At 45.1% G+C, this 18510-nt stretch overlaps 1 protein-coding gene across 2 annotated transcripts in view; it reads left to right on the top strand.

The window, feature by feature from the left end:
* Positions 1 to 2218: 2218 nt before the first annotated feature.
* The window catches only part of PRIMA1 (proline rich membrane anchor 1), a 55054-nt gene continuing 38762 nt past the window's right edge, over positions 2219 to 18510 (top strand). The window contains exons 1-2 of one of the 2 annotated variants that reach the window (XM_064460661.1): positions 2219 to 2482; positions 8674 to 8824. In XM_064460661.1, coding sequence (XP_064316731.1) covers positions 2390 to 2482; positions 8674 to 8824 — 244 coding nt within the window. In that variant the 5' untranslated portion in view covers positions 2219 to 2389. The remainder of the gene's footprint in view (positions 2483 to 8673; positions 8825 to 18510) is intronic. The other variant, XM_064460659.1, reaches the window with a different exon arrangement.

The raw sequence follows: 18510 nt of genomic DNA, 5'->3' as shown, positions 1-18510 counted from the left end.
TGCCTCTGTCTGGACCGCGTGACTGGGGCCAAAGTCTGGATTTAATATACCCGCAGCCCAATCATTTCCCCAAGGAAACTGTCAATTACCAGTGTGAAATGGAAATGATGTTGATTACCTGGACCAAACTCTGCTCTTGTTTGTGTCAGAACAATATCCCTGATTGCACTTGCTTCCATGTGACTGCGGGTCGAATTTGGCCCTGTGTCCTCAGTTCCCTGGGTTGCCTTTCAACCACAGGAACAACGCTTCGAGACGGCTGCTTGGGCAATTGCTAATGGCAGGAAAATCCACAGTTCTTCTGACATCAAGGCATTGTAAATACTGAAAGAAAAGAAATCTGTGTTGTATTTTTTTGGTGTATAATGCCTAAAGCCTTATCTCTCATTCTGTCAGGAACCAAGAACTGTGTATACAGATGGTGCAATTTATTATGTTCTGTACTGTGACCAAGTGCTGAAATACCTTCAGGAAATCACCAGAAAGCCTGAAAAGCTTTGCTGTCTCTTGTGACTCCGGCTCACTAAAACTATAATTGAATGAGCACAATATATTAAGCACTGCATGTTGCACAGTAGACTTACAGAAAATGACGCCATCTTTTTCAGCATCATTACAGAAAAAATATTTGCTGTACAGTTACTGCCTGTACCCAAGGTTGTAACATCTCTGTCTCCCTGAATTCTCTTACAAACCCACAAGACAGGGATTTACACAGACTCAATGGTTTTACCTCAACTCGGGTGTAACTCCATTGGTGTAAATTCCACTCCGCAGTTCTCATTTCAAAGGTGTTGCTAGGCCTGATAGGCCTGACATTTAAACCAGTGTCTGTTGGGGCTGAAATGAATGGAGGTTGGTGTAACGGTGGTATGAAAAGAGGATTTTAGCCCTGTATCAGCCAAGAAGTTCATGTATTTCCATTCCTGCTTCACTGAGCAGATTTTTTGTGGAACTGTTTATTAAACTTGGCTCAGTAGGTGCCAAAAATACAAAGAAAAACTAAAATCAGCGTCCTCAAACTCATACGTCTCTGGGTATGAAACATAAACCCTAGGCCCAATATTTTGTTCAAACCCATTCACTTACTTCATCCAAAGCACTGAAAACAGGACTGCTGTTCTATTGACCCAACAGCGGACGCTTACGGGCATCCTGATACACACCAAGCCCAACTTGCAGCAACAACCACCATTCACAGAGCAGCTGCTTTGCTCATTAACTGCTTCACTGGAGGTGAAACCATCTTCATCTTTGATTTTCTACTCCACATCTTTGGTCGTCTCCTGTTCCATCTTTGCAGGGAGGCTTGGTATTAGGGGATTCTTTATCCACTTGCCCTCAAGCGGTGTTAAACATTTCCACGCACTTTGTTGTTACAAAGAAACACGAATGCCACGAAACGTCTTCCTTATTGCAACCCAAAGACACAGGGCTGCTGGGGTCACAGACCCAACTCCCGCCTGTCACAGGACAAGCCCTCGCATCACTCAGGGGTTAGGGGGTGGGGAGGGAACCCAAAAACACCAGCCCGAGAGCCACCTGGCTGCAGTTTTGGACGAGGCGCCTCCAGGACACGGGGGTGCCGGCTGATTCCTCGCCCCCCTCCCCCGGCTTGGTCCCGCTCCCGGCTGCCCGCCGGGGCTCCCCGGGGCCGCCCCCGCCCTGCGCCGGGCCGGCCGGGGCCGAGCGAAGGGAAGCCGCCGCCGGGAGGAGCCCGGGCGGGGAGGGAGAGCCGGGGGGAGCCGAGAGCGCAGGGGACTGCCTCGATGGGCTTGAAAAATCACTGCAGCAGCAGCGGCGGGCAGGGGGGAGATGCAATCCCCGGGCTGCGCTGCCTCGCCGCTCTCCCCGCCGGCTCCGGCTCCGGCTCCGGCTCCGGCTCCGGCTCCGGCTCCGGCTCCGGCTCCGGCTCCGGCTCCGGCTCCGGCGGCGCTCGGCCCCTCTACCCCCGCGCCCAGCTCCAAACTTTTCTCGCCGCCCGCTCCCCCCGGGGGGTGAGGGAGCCCCGGGCGCGGCGGTGAGCCCCGGGCGCGGGCAGGCTGCCGGCGGCGGCCGCCGGAGCATCCCGGGGAGGGGGAGCCGGCGGGGAGGGGGAGCCGGCGGGGCGGGCGGGGCGGGAGGCGGGCGGGGCGGGGGTGGAGGCATGACTCCCCGCTGAGGGAGCCGGGACTTGCAGGGCGCTGGGTTTTCCCGACCACCCTTTCCCCTCCCCACCCGCCCATCTCCCTGCCTCCCTCCCCCCTCCTTCCCTCCCTCCCCTCCAGAATTAAAGTTGGGACAGTCGCGCTCCGGGGATGGGTGCGAGCCAACGCCTCTGCTGCCGGCTCGCTCTGCTCCCTCCCCAGGCCGCCCGGAGCCCGCGCCCCCGCCCGCCCGCCCAGGAGGGATGCTGCTCCGGGAGCTGCTGGGGCTGCTCCGCTGCTGCTGGCCCTCCCTGCTGCTGCACTGTGCCCTGCACCCGCTCTGGGGCTCCGTCCAGGTAGGGCCGCCCGAGCCTGCCCGGAGCGGAGCCGCGGGGGCGGCGGGGCCGGGGTGGGGGGCGGCAGGCGGAGACCCCCGGCAGCGCGGGGGGGGGCGGCTGGTGCGGGCGGCGGCGGGGCGGTGGTCGCGCAGGCGGCCCCGGAGCGGGGAGAGCTGTTGCTTTGCTCGGCGCCGGCCGTCCCCGCTCCGCCGCTCCTGTGGGCTGCTGCGGGACGGAGCATGTAGGGGTGGGCGGCCGGCTCCGAGCCCCCGGGAAGGCTGAACTCGGGGGGGGTGTCTCTCCAAGCAAGATGTAGTTGACTTTCTTCGGCGCGCCGGCAGCCAGAGGGTTTGTAAGCGCATTTTGCTCTCGGTGGCAAGATGCGCGGAAAGAAGCAATGCACGGAGCGAAGCTCCGGCAGTCTGATTTCGGCCGCGTTTTGCCCTGAGTGTTCCGTGTTGATTGAGAATTGAGGTTTCTGTGGGCAAAGGGCTGATTCAGCTTTTGCCAACTCCGACACTGTGATGCTGTGTGACCTTGATTGTAGTGTGGGGTGACCGGCAAGATGGACTGGGAGAAATTAGTACACGGTGAGGGAGAGTGCCCATCCAGTTTGGAAAATCAGAACGGCAGCAAAGCTCAATTCAAATGCGTCACTTTGATATTTTAAAGTTTATTTATAATATATGTCTTCGGAGGAGTGATTGATGAGCCAGCCAAGTGCTGTTCAAGAACAGAACAATTAGAGTTTCCTTCTTGGAGAACACACAGCGGACACTCCACGTCTTTTACTCCCTGTTCTAAACTTAGTGACTCCCAAGAGATTAAAGAGAGATGTTGTTTGGTTTAGCATCTGGTCTCTTGCCGTCAATGACAAAGAGGATTTGTGCCCCTTATAGATTAAAATGAACAGAAATACAATAAAAACAACCTCCTTTAAACCAATGCCCGTGTCATAAAAATCTCTGCCAGTGCTACCTTCCTGCTGTCCTGCTCAAGTATTTAGGTAGCTAGGCTTAAGTCAAAAATTGTAACCGCATTTTTAAGGGAAGTGCAGTTGTTTAAGAAGAGATGCCTTCTGCAACCTCTCTCCTGTAATCAGTCAGTCAATCAAGCATACAAAAAAAAAAACTTGCATAAACATCTTTCTGGCAAACTAATCAGATGATCTAAGCCCATCTTTCAAAAATAATTATGTTTATAAGAATTGAAACAGGCTCCGAGGTATGCAAAAGCCAAGGGCCCCGGCCTTTCCTTTCAATAATTTGGAAGTTTTTGTTGTCCCATTCATCAACTGTGCTTGTACTATTACCTGCCCTTCTGGGGAAGGGCAACCAATAAATCTGTTCATGCTCAAGCTTTTTTCCAGCTCTCCCAAAACTAAGACATATCTAAGGTTCCCATCAGCAGGTACCAATGGGAAGGCCGGTGTGGAGCGTGTCAGCCTTCCTGTGACCAAAACTCCCTCATCTTTGAATCCCTCCCATGACCCCCTTCCCCTTGTTGAGCAATAATCCTTGCTCTTATCCTAAAGTCTCTCAAGCCATACTCCCCTCGACTAATTCAGTAATGTCCCATCATGTTGGTCCCCTGCTCCATCTATAGCAGCCATCATGTTTTCTCATGTCTCTTCTCCCAGCCTCTCTTCACCCATTTGTTGTTGTGGTGACTTATGTGTGGCATGGCCTTCCCTCCCACATCTTTGCGTTCCTTCCTTAGGCCCTGCCTTGAGGCACTTAAGAGAATCAGTCAGATCCTAATCAGAGGAGAAGCATTTATCTTATTAAGTGGGGAAAAAAACCAAAACAAAAAAAACCAAACCAAACCCCACAATCTTTTCTTATTAGTGTCGTAGCCAGCACTGTGACAAGAAGGAAGGGATGATTCTGTCTGAGGCTTTTGACATAATTAAAAAAAAGAGCAGTAAGTGTCATGATAAATAGCGGGCTCACATTTTTTTCTGGTTTCATAAACATGGATCTGGATTAACTCTGATGGGAATTATGCAGAGCTGTCCTGGGATTTATGCAGCGGTGTTGAGATCTCATCTCTGTAGACTGCTTCCAAGAGACAAAGCTCTTGCCATTTCAGCAGGCTTTTAGAGGTCTCTGTGCCTTTTCGGTCAACTGCACTTTTCTCTACAAGCTTTCCTCCTTTTACCTGATTCAAAAAGTCACAAGAAAGCCACCCTCCGGGAAGTGTATTAATCCTCTTTTCCCATCCCAGTCTGTAGAGCATGCTTGTGGACTGCTGCAACCCCATGGGACTCTACTGGAATACTAAAAAGCTCTGACCACATGCAGTTTTATTCTTCCACTCTATGCAAAGCAGGACTAGGACCACTGTATCTGAAGGAAATCTTGTTTTAAAAAGAAATACATCACAGGCATGAACTTCAACAGAGAGACTGCAAAAGGAAACCACCACTTACCACCTTACATTTGTTTTTTCCTGGACAGTGGTGGATCCTATTTTCATTCCTTGACTATTTAGAAACATTTGTCCTTTCTGCAAAGCACATTCGTATCAAATGCACAAATCCATAAAGTCAACTCTATGCGTTTTCAGAGCAGGGCAAAAAATGCACAATCTTGAAGTCCAGGCAATATATATATATCCAAACTGGCCAATGCCTGAGTGTGTTAAGAAAGCCTCATGCCAAAAAAGTCACCAAGTTTTAGACAGGCCAAGGAGATGTGTTCGTGGCACCTCCAGCACCTGAAGAAATGGCTGGAAGGTGCAGAAGTAACAACTAGGGAGCAAGCCCTGTGTAGTCTGTCTTCAGAGATGACCCCTCACCAAGGCAACCTCTGTGCTACAAACTGCCTAGCAGCCTGGTGGGTGTCTGGTTAGTCACGATCTGCAAAGTGCTTCCAAAGCCATTCTGGGGCTGTGGTAGTGTCCGGCAGAACAAACAAGCAGCAAAGTTTGAGGCCAGACTCAAATTAGCAGGCCTTGCTAGGGATAGATTAGGCTCTTTCAACATGCCTTTTTCCTGCCATCTCCTGTAAAGGCAGCTTACCTTGAATTGCAAACAGTAAGAAAGAAACATGGAGTAATTTATTTCATCATCCTCTGCCAGAGCAAGATTGTTCCCTAAAGCATATTTTCTAGTGATTTGTTCTGCTTACCTTTAGAAGACTCAAGTAATAGCCTTCATTCGTTTCATAAGACGACTAATAGACATCAACAGTGGGATTTTTTCCCTTGAAAAGGAGCCAAATGTATTTTCTTTTTTTCTTAATTCTGTTTTGCTACTGTTAATCTTCTTGAAGCAGTCCTTGAATATTTCTCTCCTCAAGGCCCTCAGCCTTGATTCAGGTCTTTCCTTCCCCTGCCAGATTTCAGCCAATTTACATATCTTCATTATTTTAAACTAATTGTCTAAGACAAACCCCTGGTGAGGTAATATCTGTGTTCCTACAGGTATCTTCTAACAACCAGACATTTTACTGAGTGACAAGAGAAGGGAAACAAATAGGTGATAAAGCCCATGCTTTTAAATGGCAGTTCTTGGCTGACCACTTGCAAATTATCATGGGGAATTTTGATAAAGTTTCAGACTAAGGTATCGAGAGACAAAAAATCCCCCCCCCAGTTATGTTTTAAAAGTTCACAGGAGCAGGGGCTGGCTGGGCATGTATAGGGTTAATCTTGTCTGCAAAGTAATTGAGAAAAATATCCACTGGTTTCTCAGGACACTCTATTAACAGCCTAAGGTAGGAGAGCCTCCAGGGATTTAAAAGCAGTCAATAGTTCTAAAAAAAGACGGAGCAAGTCTTTGGTTCTGGTTGATATTAAGTTAGAGCAATAAGTCAATGTAGCGTTTCCATACCAGCACTGTCTTCAGACTTAGCTACATAAAGCTGCTTCTGGTCTGCAAATGAAGCTGGCTGCAAGCCCACACAATGTTATTCTTCCCTGTCTCTATCCTCTCCCATTGCACTGGCTCCTGCCAGACTATAGCGAGCATAGGATTCAGCAGCTGGGGAGCTAGGTAGGGGACGGTAGCTGTAGCTAAGAGTTAACAGTTGCTTCCTAATCAGCTGCCGGGGCCAGTGGAGAGATGTTGCTCTACCTCCTCTGTCAGCCCAGTAAATGTCACACCAGTACAACTAGGAGGTGCCCCAGGTGTGCTCTTCCTTTGGGGCTTGGGAGAGTCCCTAACACCCCAACCCAGCATGTGAAGAGCATTGGAAGAGATAAAATGGCATAGAGGATATTCTGCTGCCTGTGACCGCTTCCTTGAAAAACAAATAATCCTGCTTAGTAGACAGATTTATTACCAGCCATGAGGGATTATGACACCAAGTCACTTTGATTCATTAGAGCATTCAGAGACTTTGCGTAAGTTCCTGGAAACTGTCTGGGATGGACTTTAAACATCCTCTTACTGTTACCTGATGGTGAAGGGGAAAATTGGAAAGCACCTGTGCTGAATTTGTTTTTCCCTGTGTTTGGTAATAGATTTTGACAAGCTGTTTGAAGAACTGAGCCTTCTGACTTGTGCTGTGCTGAGCCGTCCTTCCAGCTCAGCTACACGTAGCCTCTTCTATTCTTTCCTCCCTCTCTATAATATTTAATAAACAAAGCCCTACCTCCATTTCCCTGAGGCCAGAGTAATGCATCTTTCTGCATTTAGAAACCTCCTACGCATGTGAACAGGTCTTGTGTGCAGTGATGTTGTTTTAATTAGCCATTTCTCTCTTTTTTGCCAGAAATACATGAAATGACTGTGTACAGCTTTCCTACCACACAGCACCCTTGGTGCCCAGCTGTGGGTGGTGGGAGAAGCTCACTGGCAGTGCTGTGGGCTGCGAGCTAGGGTTGAAAGGGGAGAGGAGACAGACTGTGTGCCCAGAGCTGGCAGGGAAGGGGAAGAAAAGCTTGGGCAGGAGAGAGGAGGAGGGGAGAAGGCAACCTTGGGTGACCCTGGGGTTAGGCAGGGAGGCAGAAGAGGCCTACCTAAAACAGGTCAGAAGGCAAGGCATGAGATGTCCTCTTTGTAATGACCAACGTGTTGTGGAAAAGAACTAATTTAAAAAGACGCTGTTAGCTCAAAACTTTAAGGACAGTAACCAGCCCAAGACCAAACTGTACAAGGCAACAGTTGAATGCTAGCTTAATTATCTTTAGCTTCAGCAAGACCCAAGTCTGTCCCAGGTGATCTCCTAATCCAACATTTGAAGTGCTTGTTAGATAACATGCTTATTCATCTTTCAGCCTTTGACCCCTTAAAATTGTGTCCAATATTTTTCCATCTGAGTATCAGTCCATTCAAAAAGAGCTGGCTTAGAGACCTCTGAGTTAACACCTCTCAGGCTCCTATAATGTTCAGCAAATTTCCTTTTTGTTAGGGACTTACTCCTCTTCATTTTGTAGCTTTAGATTAGGAATTTTACTGAATATTCCTTGAATCCCTAGTCAAGTAAATATTACTGATGGTAAGAAAAATATGTTATTGATACATGGTCCTTGTCATGACTAGATCAAGCTATTGAATGTATTGTATACCAGTACTGGCTAAATCAGTGTCTGTGGCCAAGCAGTGCCTACAGTTGGGTTCTGCAATGCCTTATCTTCAGCTTTATTCCTAGCCAGCACTGCATGTTATGGGGGCCATAAGTCACAGTCTGTGGCATTTCCATTTTGACCACGTCATTGCTGTGGTCCACAGATGAGTAAAATGTGGGCTCCCTCTCCTCTTGGTGGGAAATGAAACACTCCATGAAATGCTCTCTGAACATCAAAGCAAGGCTGGCAAAGCAGAAGAGAGATCTCCTCTGGATTTCAGTTCTGCCATAAGGAAAATGAACATAATCCTGACCCTAACTGTCTTGTAATTTTTATTAGCTCTTTTTGGCTTGCAGCAATGACCCTGTGAATAATGCGTGCTGTTGGATGGCTTTCCTAAGGAAAGAAGGCTTACGCAATCATATTGCCTGGCACTACCTGCCTTCTCCTTACCCCATAATAACTCAGAAACCAGCTGGCCAATTTCAACCAAGTCTGACAGAGGGAAAGAGGTCTTGAAGCTATTGTGTTAAGTAAAAAAATAAAACATGTGGACCATGTAGGGAAGAGACGACCTTGCAGGGGCCTTAGTGAGGTACATGAGCTCAGTTCTCCCTGTAAGTCTGAGGTACACATTCGTGGAAAATCAGTTTTCACTGTTTCTGCTGCTCATGTAATGACTTGTTTCTTCACAGATCACTCAGGGTGAGCCCCAGAAGTCATGCTCCAAGCCTGTAGCAGAGAAAGTCACAGAGAGCTGCCAGCAAATTTGCCAGTGCAGGCCACCTCCACCATTACCACCACCTCCCCCACCTCCACCACCCCCAAGGTTGCTAGTGGTGCCAAGTAAGTAGCCGCTGGTATGATTGTGGTGTGCTGAGGGAGGGCGAAGCGATGGGGATTCTTGGACAGATGGAAGGAGAAGGGATGTGGGAGAGGGCACAGCTAGCTCGTTTGTCATTTTCCACTTACCAAATGGAAGAAAAAGTGTTCTCAGTAGAGATGGAGATCTGTTTTCTGATCAATTAATAATGCTTGGCTTTTGGAGGAAAGCCAGAGAAATTCCCTCCTTTCATTGTATTATATATGATTCCCTAGCTTTAAATGGTTCCCTAATGCCCTAGCCCTGGGAAATGCTTTCCTACGGAGACATAGCACTGTGCTTCCCCTTGAGTTACATGACCTCCTGTTTCGCCAGGTGTGCAGCTTGGCGGTCTGGGTACTCCAAGGCAAATTAGTTTATAAGCAGGCAAAAATTCGAACACTCTGCCTTGACCATGCTGCAGGTTTTGTTGTCTTCAAGATGCCGGAGCTCTACTGCTCTACTGGTTTGCCATAGCAGTGAGACAGGCTCACTGGTTTTAAATTGCTTACAACTGTAACAAAAGTCAGGTGCACGTCAGGAGTCAAGGGCCAGTGAGCAGTTTTCCCACTAATGCACATAAAAACTAAGACTCATCTATTTCTCTTCATCCAAATCAGTGCTCCCAAGCCTTATCCTGCACATCTGAGCTCCTCCTAATTTCCAGTTGTGCATTCCTATGCCCAGCACATATTGTGTCTGTAGTTCCTGCTGGCTAACTCTGCCAGATTCCTTCCTCATCAGTATACCTGTGATCCCAGATGCACAGATCCTTTCTGGAGAGCGATAGCTGTGCCAGTGGTCCCTGGAGATGCAGTGCCTCTGCAGTGGGACAGAGCTTGCTGGCACTACCTGTGCTGGCTGAGTGCATGGACATGGGCTGGACCCTGTGCAGACGCTTTTAGGTCCCAGGTGTTTGGTGTTCCAGCAAATCTCCTTAACACTTCTATATTTTTGCAAACTTATCTCTCCCTAAAAGGCTGCCTATTAATTCTTCTCCCTGCTTAGATAAACTCTGGGAACAGTGTTGCAAAGTATATCTAGTCTCCTTTTCAGTGCTTCCCCCAAGCGAAAAGAAATCATTAGGTAGCATCATCTGGCTGTTTGTCTTTATCAGCGCCATCCCCAGATGTGCAGAAGACACAAAGAAGGCTTCTACACAGCTTTTAGCCAGGCAGAAGATAGGCAGAATTTTGCAGTGTGTTTTCTGCCAGGAGTGTGCTTCATAATCGTGCCACACTGCAGAAATTTTAGGCAAAGGAAGGAAAAAACAAAGAGTGAAATACTTGGGAAAGAAGGTGCAAAGAGATTTGAAAGCAGAGATAGCAGGAAAAATCTCTTTAATGTTCAGGAAAATGTCATGGACAGTAATATTGAAAATTCCCTTGATCTTTGTCTCACAGTCAGAAAATAAAATACTTTGCCACTCTGTTTTCTTGTACCTGGGGCATGCTGTTGCCCTGAGGGAGCTGCTCTTATCCACATGAGATGTGGTAGAGGAGTGTCAGCACAGGGAGCAGCCCTGCTGCTCAGCTGCACCAGGAGGAGGGTACCAGTGCCAGGCTGCCTCCCCTCCCCAGGCTACTCTCAGACAGCTGGTCTGAGTGTGTGCCTTTGTCTCCTGTGAAGTGGGAAATAAATCATACCAGAAAAAAAAAAAGCCTGTCACACATTGCAAAAAAAGGAAAGAGAAATCAAATGGGCCTGTGACTGGGATAGCCTGATGCTTACTCAGGCTGGATTGCCAGGTGCTAACCCAGTTCTAAAAATGAGCTATATAAATCCAGATGACTAATATTTAAACAAATTATTCCATTTCAAATGCAATAAAAAAATAGATTATAGATTCCTTTCACCAGTAAGCTTTAGAGTAGCAACCAAGTGCCTCATCTTGAAAGATGCTTTCATTATTATCAGCTGTCTAGGCACTGTGATTGAGCCCACGCGTACAGCAATCCCCATCCTTGTAAGAATGAGCAAGCCTCATGGTTAAATATTGATGTTATAGACACCGCTTTTAAACAGCATTCAGAGGAGAGGGCAGTAAAGGGACAAGACAAGCTTTTATTAAGCGGCTGATGCTAGTCTCGCACTTTGCACTTTTTAAGTGATTAAAGTTAAGTACTGGAAAGCCCTCTGCAAAAAAGCAGCAGCCCAGGAGCTGCACGTTTTTTACCTTTACAAGGTACAGCATCTGTGCCGTGAGGCACTTCATAAAGATGCTGGCATTGCTCTCAGAGCTTTGTGAGCCATAAAAGGCTGCAGGCTGCTAGGCACTGTCCTTAAAAGCTCTTTCTGCAATCAAACTGAATGTCGTTGGAGGTTTAGATCATCTCTACATCCTTCTAAAACAGCTACTGTGGTTTGGACCTGATAATTAAATCCAATAGATATAAAATTCCTGTCCATCCACTTACTACAGACACTGACACCTCAGTTATCTGCTAAATGAAGCCATCTAGTGCTCTTTGACATGTTCTGTCTGGTCTCCAGCTCCTGCTATGGAAAAGCAGGGGATCCTCTTTGTGTCCTCTCTACCACTTCCACCTGAATGTTTTGCAATCCCTACTTGGATGTATGGGATGGCACTGGGTAACTGTGAGCACTCCCTGAAAGGTTTTTGCTGTGCTTGAGGGCAAATGAGGACTTTCAGGAACAATTTAGGTGCACTTAGAATCTCTTTAGATGTTCCAATATCAACAGGTTGATCCAGCAACAAAACTTTAGCTCTGCCTTCTGCAGATAGATTTATACAAAATCTGTTAAATGTTGTGAATTCCAGAATTCACGTGTAATAACTAGTAAATGTTATGTTTACTCTGAGGGACAATAAGCTAATTCCCTCCACAGAAAATAAGGAGAATTGCACACAACTTAGCAGCCAATCATGAGTGATGCCAGAAGCACCAACTTTCCAGGCTTTAGAAGACACCTCACTGTTATAGTCATGTATTTACAACAGGAATCTGTGGGGTGTGTTTTAGTGCACCCTGAGGAGATACATCATTCGTTCAACAATATGAATATGGGAAATGAAATAGGATCATGTGGCCCATATATTTCCAAATATGGACAACAAAATTATGGGCTGGTGAATTCAGAGAATGCCTCTGCCACCAGAACTCCAGGCCACAGGGAAGAAAATGTAGACTGCTTTTGTCCTCCTTCAGCTGTGACCCCAGGCCTCCTTCCCCCACTTTTCTAACACCACTAGCATTTTTGATGTCCCTTCCAACCCCTATTCTTGTCTTCACTGCATCCATTCTGAAGCTGTCATGGGACGTTCCTTCATGGCAGCATATCCATGTGCCTCCTCCTCACTAAGCAGAGGACTCCTGATCTGCCCCAGTTAGTTGGTCTGCTTTATAGTATCTAAATGAAGGCTAGGATCAGCCATGCTGGTCACTGTATTCTCCCTGGTTCTCTCAGTATTGCTAGTTCAGCCTTGTCTCTTTCTGTAAAGTGGGACACATAGAGCATTTCAGTTTTGAGTTTCCTAAGCTTCATTCCAGATGCAGTCTGTTGGCATCCCACTGAGATACTGCTGTCTTGTTCAGTATAGATGTGTACCTTACTGAGGATCTTCAAGAAGAGGGGCTCCAGCCCATGTTAGAAGTAACTAGGATGGTGGGGACTGTCAGGAGATGTGGTCACTGAGCAACTGTGGCTCTTTCAGATGGTCTGGTGTATTGATGTTTCCACAATAACTCTCCTTATGTAAGCAACAACCTTCTCTTTAACTTGTGCCTAGAAAACTGCTTGTTGATGAAGTGAAGGGAAAGCTCACAAGGCTCTGAGGGATCTAAGGTGAACTAAGCTTATATGCTGACAGCAAAGAAAGGAGGGACTTTCAAGGATATTGAGTGTGTTCTCTAGATGTAGCTGTAATGACCTGAAGGAGATAGAGATGCTCAGAATCTGGCCTTTAATTAACTGTCTTTTTTTCCTCCCATCTGCTTTCTCCTTGTCTCTGGATTTCAGCCAGGACTAAGGCAAAGTGGATGGAGTGCTTTTTTAGGCAACATTTCTAACCCAGCTTCACAGACCCATGAGATTAAGCTAGTTCAAATGATGTTGACCATTCAAAATCTAAAATACTGCTGTTGCCAACCCTTAAATACTTTGTGAGCATGCAAGTGTCTTCAGGGGCATTGCAAAGAAGAAATTACTTGTTTGGAAGTAGAAGATAGGCTTTCAAAACAGGAAAGGGTTCAAGCTAGACATACACTGCAGTCAGTATCAATTTTAACCTGTGTAAGGTTTGAGGAAAAAGTATTTCAGGATTGACTTCTCCAAAATAGTACAAGGAAGAGAAAGGATGTTCAGCACGAACTCCTCCCTTGCTGGTCAGCTGTCTTTGCTCTACCCATCTCCCACGTTAGGTGAGGAGTCCATGGTACGTCATCCCCTCTCTGGATGATGGAATTGTCCAGTAAGACATTGCTTCAGCGAAACTTTAGAGGAAGAAACTTAAATAAAAGTTTTAATCTGAGATCATTACAAGCTGTACTAGTACAGCTGAGTCTGGATACGTGAACCAACCTCTGGCTCGTTGGACACTTGCATGTAGGTACACGGTGAGGTCTTTCCAGTTCCTGAACTCAGTGAAAGTTTGCCCTGAGCTATCAGTTGAGATAAAGCACAATCAAGTCAGTGCAAAGCCAAAGTGAATGACACCACTGCAGGGGACTCTAATCTCCAAGCTGTAACTGTATGATTTTGTTTTTCAAGGTGAAGTCTTTCCCATTATCTTTGGACATAGTGCATCTAATTAACTATTTGGGCTGGTGAAAATGCCAAAATAAAAGTGACCAACTGCAGGAAGGGTGCAACTTTTTAGCAACTACGTGAGCACAGATGTATAACTTAATTTCAGAAAGTGTGAAGGGTCCCTTCAGTGCAAGAAGGAAATCTAAGTATAGTTGGATCTTTCTGGACAAATGGTTACAATGTGTGTAGATAGGCAGGAATCTGAAGTACAGGAGCAGTCTGGAACTTCTTAAACTTTGAGTAGGTTTTAAAGCAGCTAAAATTTGCAAATTTGGTTTGCTGACTGTTAACAACATCAACTTTCACAGCAGGAGTTTGTAGAAATAAAAACCGTACAGCTCTGGGACATAAAAGAATAAAATGTTTTTCCCTTAGGCTTTTCTACGACCTAAATGCTGGTGGTAGAAGGGACACAGTGATTCAGTGTGGATCCAGAGAACGAGTTTGAGCCTCCTGCACTGTCTCTACATGGCCATTTGAGCAGGAGAGCTGAGCATGGTCTTGATGCACACCATACATGGGTACAGATGTTGATGTGCTTGCCTACACAATGCCAAAAGGACTTTTGTCCTTGGCATAGGTCTATGATTGTTGCCCAGGGGTTGAGAGGAGGTTGTGATTGCAAACTGTATTGAAATCCTCCTGGAAGCCACCACACGTTTTAAAACACAAGGTGCCAAAAATTCGCTATGGGCAGTCTAATGTAGCTGCTGCAATATGGACTGAACATCTCAGGGGGTTTCCCTTTGGGTAGGCTTTTTGTCTTATGAGTGCTTTACACCTTTCCAAACAGCCACCACAAATGCAGTTCTGACCATAAGGGCTCAGCTCTCAGGATGAGCCTTTACCTACCAGAAGATACCTACCTTTATCTGCCAGAAGGACTGGTTCTGAATAGTTTTGAGATATTTGGGCACTCTTGTGGAGTCTTGGATTAACTTCTCCCAGGTTGCAATGTCCAAAGGAATTGTTTGCAAACAGATGGGGGTGTTTTTGTTTTATAATACGGGGAAGATGTTTTCCTCCATACTTCATATGACATAGCAACTATCAAAACTGACCAGTAATGGAAAAGAACTACAATAACATCAAAATGGCAGGGGCCACATCATCTCCTACACCAAGACATTTATGGTAATGACAGCTACTGTGAGAGAATATTGTTTTACCACAAGTCTGGTCTAGACAGTCATTCTTTAAAATACAAGCAGAATGCTGAAACAGGGAAGCCCTTTCAGTTTTGGTAACACAGTTGTCATACCATGAATTAGTCTTGTGTGAGAGCATTGTTTATAATTTACAAAGCAAAACCAAAATTCAGTTCTCGTCTTCTCTTACATACACTTTCATTTTACAGGAGGATTGTGTCTCTAAGAACTGGCAGTAGGATTTTGGAGCTTTAAAATCTAAATTGAAATCCAGCCCTGCAGCCTGGAGTCATCGATGATGGCACATGCAAAGCCTAGTCCAGGTTGCCATCATGTTGTTTTCACACCACAGACACTACCTTCTCTGTTAGCACAGTGAACCAAATCATTAAGTATCTAGGATGGTATTGAGGGAGAATTCACCCACCTAAATCAGAAATGCAATGATTAGATTTCCCGCCTCAAACTGCAGGCACCTCTGATTTTAGCACTAAAGACATAAAGACTTAAAATCCTGATATTTTTTGCATTTAGCACAGTTATTTCTGGCACAGGAATAAAAGTTACAAGTCCTCACCTCCCAGTCAAAATGAGAAAATAATGTGGGGTGAGGAGATTTCTTAAGCAGCAACCAAATATGAATTTTGAAATAGTTTGGACATCTGGGCTGTTATATTAAGTCTGAAGAGCTGGATTAATGACTAGAAAGCAGGTAAGACTGGAAAGGTTCATGCTAATGCTTTCATGATAGGATTCTGTTATCGTTCATGCACCTAACGTCTCATCATATTGGTCTGTTGTAAAATCTGCGTCTACCTTTGTAAAACACTGGTTAGATCAGACTTTCAATCACAGCTTCCATTGCTTTCCTGATTCAGAGTTTTTCACCACAAGAAATTCTGAAATGTTTTGTCAAGTCTAATTTTTATTTAGGCAAGTGATGAATCTTCCCCCTGCTCTGGGACCTTGCAGATTTGTTTTGAATTTTTCATGCAGTAATAAATCCATATTATGGAAAAATCCACTCTCTTGAAAATGCACTCGTTCATACATTTTGAAGTATTTAAAAGTAAGAGCCTCAGGCCAGATTTTGCAGTGCAGGAATCAGTGGGAGTTCTGTTATCTATAGTTTAAAAGCATTGTCTAATTTTGAAAAAAGAAGCATCAGATATTAAACTGATTCTGCAGTAGAACAGTCCTTTCTACTCTAAGGTGCATACTCCAACAGTGATTTTTTTTTTTTTTTTTTTTTTAAGCCAAAGGAGTTGGCTAAGCTGAAGACATTTATTCCCTGTGTGGATGGCAGCCCATTTGTATATGCCTACCATTTCACTGATTAAGAAGATAAATCTTCAGTGAAGTTACTGATGAGTCAGAGGCTGCTGATTTACAAGTAATAGTAGGTTCCCCTGCCCATGGCAGAGAGTTGTGCCTCATCCCGACAAGTCAGAAGTAAACTCTTACTTGGCACAAGGTGTTCTAGCTGGGAGGGCTAAGCAGCTGACCTTGGTAAAGTAGACCCACAGAAACATATGTTATTGTAATGGTTTTGTGCATTGTCTTTGTTATAAACATGATATAAAGGTGTTGCTCTGCCTGTGTAATTGCAACTTACGGTAATTTTTAAGTCAGTGTAGCAGATCAAGGAAGCAGCAGTCTGGAAGTTTGGGATGCTATCCCAAAGTGAGTACATAGTGTCCATTAATATAGTACAAACATAGCTTAATAACTGATGCCACTGCCAAAAAGTGTCATTAATAATTATGCAAGTTAATTTAACACTTCCACTAGTAAATCATACCACATTATAACCACATCTATATAAAAGCAAATAATGAATTCCTAACTGTTATTAAAATTACTTGTTTTATAATTTTGAAATGTCTTTTAAATGGAGCTGATATTTCATCAGTTCACTGGTTAGAAATGTTTTACAGAAAAATCTGTTCCTTGACAAATGCTGCTATTAAACTGGACTTTTACCAATGGAGCAGATTCTATTGAATCATCCCTGGACATTTTCCTTTTAGAAGCAGTGCATAATCTTATTTCATAGCCACTATCAAAGGACTTGACTATCAGTGGAGCAAAGGGAGGGTTTGGTTTAACCCATGGCTTGATTTGGCAAGCTGCAGGTGTTCTACCTCAGCTTTACAGGGTATCATTCTGCAGCACTGGCTGCCTACTGCTGTAGGCTTCAGTAGGGAATGATGGTGAGCAGCATCTCTACAAAAGCTCCCCTACCTGTGCAGGTCCAGACTTCTGTGTAAAGCCTGAGAAAAGTGCAGATAGTTACCGGTAACTAATTTGCTTTAGTGGCTGTAAGGTAGTCTGTGCCTTGTCTTTTAGCTTTCAGAGAGTTACAAGTGTACTCTGAGTAGTGATTGAGGACTTTGTGTTGGGCATTTGGCACAGTGAAACAGCTTCGACTGTTAATGTGATGTAATTGCCATTTTAAGTATTCTATATTTTGTGGACACTGCTTCAAAATTTATCAGTTGATAAATGTAATTTTATTTTTATTAGGATTAAATTTACTCCTGGTTTGGAAGGCATTTCAAATTTCAGTTCCATTTTACTCTGGGTGGGTCATCAATTTTATTCCGTTAAGTTGAACCCAAATACAATTTGGAAAAGGAACTTGAGGGCACTAGGGTGGGAATTATTAATTGGGATGTTTTTAAGTGATAGCTCTAGCCCTTACCCCCAGCAGTAACTGAGCCATTGAAGTGATACAAGCAATAAACTATGTAACATCGAACAGGAGGATTATGTTTATATAGATGCCATACACTAACAGAAGTATCAGCTACGTAGTCAGCAGGCTGTTCCCTAAAACTCAGACATACAGCTTGCAATATGGCTTTCTTTGTACAGTGAACTCTTTAAAGCCATCTGTACTTACCAAGCTAAGGTATATGTCTATTATAGTCACTCCTCCATAAAGTATCTGAATGCCCACCAGGCAAACGGTTAATTTTTCAGAGACGGACACAAACCGGTACCTTAGGAACTGGTGCTACTAACACAGTAGAAAAATATTCCAAGTATTTCCAAGTCTTCCACAACCTGTGTTAGGAAATTCAGTCTGCAGTTGGCTGAAGCTGGTTTTGTATCTGCCATCCCTGAAGGGGAACTAATTTTGAGAAAGTTTCAGCTCTAAGCTGTGAGGCTTGTCCCATCTTTACTTTTATCTGGAAGTTTCTGAGCTCTTTAAAAAGCCACTAAAGGATCTAACAGATAATATCTTAATCATACCAGTAGCACTGAATTTTACTTACATTTCATAGCCTGTGACTTTGATGGGACCACTCATGTGAATACTGTGCAGCCCGAAAAAGTTGTGCGACCTGGACTTTAATTTGATCTATATAAAGAACATTATACCAAGAAAATCTGTCATCCTTCTGTGGAATTAAATCTGCCAACCCTGAGGTATCTTATTAATCATCTCTGGCAAAAGACTGGTCATCAATGCAGAGCTTAGACTTCTGAAATAATATTTTAGCTGTTTGAATTTCATCTACATTATCCCTCCTTTGAAGGCCTGTTCACTGCATGAGCTGAAAGATGGATAAGCTTTCAGAAGACTTCATGGTGACGTATTGTGACTCCCGCAAAAGAGGCGGCTTGTCCACCCTGTGGGGAACAGCAAAAAGAGAGTCTGGGGTGCTGCTTCTCCCTCTGCCGCCAACCTGCTGGGAGATCCCAAGAGAGTCAACTACCCCATCAGCCACTCAGATATGAAAACT

This window comes from Phalacrocorax carbo, chromosome 9 (assembly GCF_963921805.1).
Source record: "Phalacrocorax carbo chromosome 9, bPhaCar2.1, whole genome shotgun sequence".
Classification (NCBI taxonomy): domain Eukaryota; kingdom Metazoa; phylum Chordata; class Aves; order Suliformes; family Phalacrocoracidae; genus Phalacrocorax; species Phalacrocorax carbo.
The sequence above is the reverse complement of the archived record's forward strand: the minus strand, read 5'-3'. Positions and strand labels throughout refer to the sequence as shown.